A 6,000-nucleotide genomic window follows, 5' to 3' on the forward strand; every position below is an offset into this window, starting at 1 on the left:
TTTGACTCTTTGCTTGTGAAGATTTCCTTTGCCACCTTTTGCCTGTCTGATGTCTATGAAGTCTTTGGTCCATACGTAAATTGATTTTTAAAAATCCTGTGAAATGGAATATTAAATGTTGTGGCGGCAGATTTGAATCCCCCAAGTGCCAGTTGCCATTGAGAAACCCTGGGAATCCTACCAGCCCACACGGATGGTAGTTGAATTCACTACTTAAATTAAAGACCTGATCAGCAGAAGGTTTATAAATTAAATGAGCATGATGCTTTCCCCACACTCGTCATCCTTCAGGCTACCTCTTGACACTCATGCAGAGTTTTCTACAATTTACTTGTATACTGTGATGTAGTCCCAGTTCATTTTTAAAATTTTGATTTGTTAATGTCGTGCCGTGGGCATCGCACTGTGCTCACATTCTTCTTGGTCGATGTTGAATCAGTCTCCTTGTCTACGCTATGTGCTGTGGTGTGCTCTGTGATCACAATGAGAAATGCTGTCAAATGTCTGTTTTTGTTGTGTATTATTGGTTGGTATTGTTTTTTTTCCCATTTTTGTTTATTTATTGTGTGTGTATGTATCTGCTTTCAGCATTGACGGCCTGACCATCCCGTCGCGCTGTGGCAAGGGGCAGCTGAGGCGAGTGACTGAGGTGTTTGACTGCTGGTTCGAGAGTGGCAGCATGCCCTACGCCCAGGCCCACTACCCCTTCGAGAACCGACGGGAGTTTGAGGACACCTTCCCTGCCGACTTCATCGCAGAGGGCATTGACCAGACCAGAGGATGGTGAGGGAGACGCTTGGGCTTTGTTTTTGTATTTGTTTCTGTTTCTGTTTTTTTGTTTATCTCTTTCTCTAATGCCATATTGCTCTCTGCCCCCTCTCCTGCCCCTCATCTCTCCTGTTGCGCTCTCTCTCTCTCTCTCTCTCTCTCTCTCTCTCTCTCTCTCTCTCTCTCTCTCTCTGCCTCTCTCTCTCTCTTTCTCTTTCTCTCTCTCTCTTTCTCTTTCTCTTTCTCTTTCTGTCTCATCTCTCTCTTTCTCTCTCTCTCTCTCTCTCTCTCTCTCTCTCTCTCTCTCTCTCTCTGACTTTAATTGAGGTTTCAAATAATCAAACAGGTACATGGCATCTTGCCAATGAGATAACTTGCTAAATAAGTAGTGAATAATACATGTTAACTTTCTGAAGCTTGGATTTGCATTTACTTTCAATGTGTTTTCTAGGTTTTACACCTTGTTGGTGCTGTCCACTGCCCTGTTTGGCAGACCGCCCTTCAAAAATGTGATCGTGAACGGACTGGTGCTGGCCAGGTTAGTCAACTCTCCTTCTGGACTTATGCCACTTACATAGCTCCATATGACACTATGGAGTCATATCAATGGGTTCATTACATGCCCAAGTGTCTAGAGTTCAGACACGCATGCGCACACACATGCACACACATGCACACAAATGCACACACATGCACACACATGCACACACATGCACACACATGCACACAAATGCACACATGTATACACACACATACATGCATGCACGTGCACGGACATGCTATGCTCACACACACTGACTTGATGTTTTAAGGACAGGCAGTGCTGCGGCCCGTTCCCACGGCAGTTAAATCACATGTTCGGAAGTGCTGCCTTCACTCTACCACATGTGACCATGTGCTACCTGCATGAACTTGCTGACGTCTATGTTGTCGTCACAGTTTGCAGAGAAACATATTTTTCATATAGTGAAACCATTTCCTGTTTCCCAATCGCACAGATATTATTGAACATCAGTTCAATAATAGGTGTGGGAATGGGCTACGGTTCGTTGTCTGTCAGCCTGAACACGCTAACTGTGTTTCTATACTCTCACATGCAAAGGCTCCCTCGTTCTCTCAGTCACTCAGTCACTTACTCACTCAGTCACTTACTCACTCAGTCAGTCAGTCAGTCACTCACTCACTCACTCACTCACTCACTCACTCACTCACTCACTCACTCACTCACTCACTCACTCACTCACTCACTCACTCACTCACTCACTCACTCACTCACTCACTCACTCACTCACTCACTCACTCACTCACTCACTTGTGTATGAATGCTGCATGCCAATAGGGAGGTGTCCTGGAAACCTAGTTGAGTTGCGCCTCAAGTCTATTCTGTTGCTCCTCTGTGTGCAGTGACGGACAGAAGATGAGCAAGAGGAAGAAGAACTACCCCGACCCCGGCGTCATCGTGCAGAGCTACGGCGCTGACGCACTGAGGTAACGTCATTAACTATGATGCTGACGCATTGAGGTGTCGTGAATGTTAACAACGGAACTTACACGTTGAGATGATATTATATAACTCATGGTTCCCACGGTCATCGGAAATCTTGGAAAAGTCATAGAAATTAAAACTATAATATCACACCGTAGGCTGCCAGGTGAGTGGAAAGAGGTCACATTTCATATTTAGCCCAAAAAAGTACTCAAAATTCTAGTCATTCTCTGTGCTGTGAAGTCCTGGAAAATGCACCTTAGGTCATGAAAAGGTCATGGAAAAGGGTTTACATTTTATGCGGGGACCCTGACTTTACTCTTCACTTAGCAGATACTTTTGTCCAAAACAAGAGAGAGTGTCCAGTGCCTGTAGCAATATAGCGTTAGGGTTAGCGTTAGCCTTACCCAATGGCACTTCAGCTAAGGATGAGGGTGTAGGATGGATAAGGGTGTAGTATTTGAGGTTCACATCGCATTTTTGTCGGTCACCACCGTAACTCTCTAACCATCAGGCCACATCTTTCAGTCATAACCCTGATATCTTCCCAGACAGCTACATGAATAAACCCCACGTAGCAAACTCTATGTATGGCGTAGAGAGGCATGTCACTCGGAATTCAGTGAGATCCTACAACACAAACCATGTGATTTTTTTTTTTAAAGAAGGGGGAAAATCATGTGTTTTCCTGTTTTTTCTTTCTTTGCTCTATTTTAGTGAAATGGTTGCAGGCAATAAAGTGGCATGGCCATATGGCTAGGGAACAGAGCAGTCGGGGAAAGCCATCCATATGCGCAAGAAGGCCTCCAAGAAATGTCAGAGTAAAAGCCCCCCCCCCCCCCCATTTCATTGTTTGCCCCGCAGCGCCGTCATTGTAAATGCTGTTCGCTTCTCTCGTCTCGTCTGTTGCTGTTGCCTCTCAGAGTTAATTGCGGGTGGCTCACCATCGATCTGTTATCCACTGAGGAACAATTGCACTCATTATTGACCCCTCGTCTGCCAAATTAGCGCCTAAACTAGCCAAATATTTTGCCTGTAATGAGAGCGAGGTGTGTGTTTATCTGATCCTTTTGACTAAGTCAGTCTTCTTGGCTTGGATGCTCACTGACTGCCCTGCCTTGTATATTTACTGTGAACCCCCCTTGCTCTGCTGTTCTCTTGTGAACTGTTAATTCCCTCCGGAAATTATATAGCATTTAGACTGCCAACTGCTGCCATGCCAGATCACAGGAGAGTCAAATGCACCATCATTTGTCTATTTTGTCGGTTAACGGCGCTGCCTCCATATTTCTTTTCTCTCTTTGCCTTTTTATTCACAGGTGTTTTTTTTTTCATTTTATGTTTTTGTCTATTGCAAAATAAAAAAAACACGAGGTTTTATTCTTGTTCTTAACTGGAGCAGCCTATTCCCCATTCCCCATGTGTCCTCTAATAGCATTTGTCTTCAGTGAGGCGTTCTTCTGCCTCTATGTGCCGTGTGAGTGCCGGTAGTGCAGACCACCATATGTCAGGCTGGACGCTGCCAGGCATTCGCTTCCTGACTGACTGGCCTGATTTACTCTCCTTCTCCAGCCTCCTCCTCTCTCCTTCTCTCTCTCTCTCTCTCTCTCTCTCTCTCTCTCTCTCTCTCTCTCTCTCTCTCTCTCTCTCTCTCTCTCTCTCTCTCTCTCTCTCTCTCTCTACTTCACACCCCCTGTCTCTCTCGTTCACTCACTTATCACCATATGGGGCAGACTCAGTTGAAAATCCCCCCCCTCTCTCTCACATTCTCTATCACTTTCTCTTCTTCCCCTCGGTCTCTCCTCTGTACTGTGTCTGTCTCTCTGTCTCCCTGTCTACGGCGTTCTCTCTACCCCACCCCGCATTGGGCATCTCTGTGATCAATGTTCTGTAAAATAGCTTCATATATATTCAAGTCAATGCTGTAAAAGCTCAGCTAAGCTCTTCCAGGGAAAGGAGAGAAATCCCTATTCACTCCATATCCTCCTCCATAAGTCTTTTCTTTTCTCTCATTCTCTGTCAGTCTTTGTCTTTCATTCTCTCTCATTCTCTCATGCTCTGTTAGTCTGTTAGTAGCTTGTCGCTCCGTCTGCCTGTTACATATGCCCCTTCCCATCTCCTCCTGGACTTGGTGGAAGTGAAAGCTTACCCGGGAAACTCCCAACTCCCATTGTCATTGTGACACAGCACTCCACAGCACACAGTGCTCACTGAACTCAATGAAATTGCATTTATGCCTCACCTGTGCAAGGCAGGACGGTACCATGCTCAGGGAACCACAGTCATGGAGGAAGATGGGGCTGATCAGCACTGATTAATTACTCCCCCCACCAACCTGGCAGGTCGGGAGTCGAACTGGCAATACAAGTATGCCGCAATACAAGTCTGACGCCCTAACCGCTTACCCATGGCTGCCCTGATGGTGACATCCGTCCACACATTCATGACACCGCTGACTTGCTAATTGGACGGTTGCCAATGATGACCTGCTCCAGCCAATCAACTGCACTCGAGGAACAGGGGGGCTGGAGTTGGCTGGAGTAGAAAAAGGGAAAGGAATTGGATGTGGGGAGGGTCCATTCCCATAACCAAGCCCAAAGGCAAAGCCTCCCACTGTATTGACTTGTACTTTAAACATGTTGGTGTTGGTGCAGCTTGATATAAGAATAACTGAGGCTTTGGTTACAATTACTAATTTTTGAGCAGCCATAACTGAAAGGTGTAAGGTTCTAATGTAGAGTGTCCGTTTGAAGCAGAACAATGTTCTCATCTCCCAGGTTACGATGTGAGAGACGGCAAGAAAGTCATACCAATACACGTGCCTGTTTAGGTTCCATATTTAGACACATACTCTAGACAACACCCTTGTGTATACACGATACAGGTTGGAACGACATGCTGATTTGTGATGTGCCCTGTTTTCTCTGGAACGTGTTATTTCCCTGCAGACTGTATCTGATCAACTCTCCGGTGGTGCGTGCTGAGAACCTGCGCTTCAAGGAGGAGGGGGTGAGGGACGTGCTGAAGGATGTCTTCCTGCCCTGGTACAACGCCTACCGCTTCCTGGTGCAGAACGTGCAGAGGCTGCAAAAGGTGAAGGAACTAATATGGTGGCCACCAGGGTGTGTGATTGTTTTTGTGTTTGCAATGTGCATGTTATTGTGAAAGCTGACCTGGGAAGCACTCCACACTCCACAGTGCTGACTGTACACAGCAAAATTGCATTTATGCCTCACCTGTGCATAGGGGGCCCCAAACAGTGCTCCAAGTGAGCAGTGTGGCAGGACTGTACCATTCTTAGGGTGCATGGAGGGTACATGGAATCATGGAGGAGGATGGGGGAGAGTACTGGTTAATTACACCCGACCCCGACCAACCTGGCAGGTCAGGAGTCGCATCGGTGACCTGGGCTACAAGTCTGACGCTCTTTACCCATGACTGCCCTTGTGTCCATCTACCCTGCTACAGTGCCTATCGCTTTTCCTGTGGCGAATGTGTAGAGGTTGCAGATGGTAATGGATTGAAAACTCTCCCTCACAAAGTGCTTTAGATGTGACCACGTTGTGTACTATCATTCCAAAACCTCAGTGCAGAAGGTGTGTGTGCGTGCGTGCGTGTGCAGATGCCTGTGTTATGGTAGCATATGATATGTGAGCTCTGATCTGTAAATCTAAAATCTCAAAACACTGAGAATTAATTTTAGATGGCTTGCCAGAAAAAAATGACAGTCTATGGCTTTTAAGCTC

General features: G+C 46.3%; 1 protein-coding gene across 1 annotated transcript in view; it reads left to right on the plus strand.

Moving 5' to 3' along the window:
• The window catches only part of iars1 (isoleucyl-tRNA synthetase 1), a 71,718-nt gene that overhangs the window by 42,702 nt on the left and 23,016 nt on the right, over positions 1-6,000 (plus strand). The window contains exons 16-19 of the mRNA XM_063216070.1: positions 589-783; positions 1,220-1,306; positions 2,173-2,256; positions 5,203-5,347. Of these exons, the coding sequence (XP_063072140.1) occupies positions 589-783; positions 1,220-1,306; positions 2,173-2,256; positions 5,203-5,347 (511 nt within the window). The remainder of the gene's footprint in view (positions 1-588; positions 784-1,219; positions 1,307-2,172; positions 2,257-5,202; positions 5,348-6,000) is intronic.

This window comes from Engraulis encrasicolus, chromosome 14, assembly GCF_034702125.1.
Source record: "Engraulis encrasicolus isolate BLACKSEA-1 chromosome 14, IST_EnEncr_1.0, whole genome shotgun sequence".
NCBI lineage: Eukaryota > Metazoa > Chordata > Actinopteri > Clupeiformes > Engraulidae > Engraulis > Engraulis encrasicolus.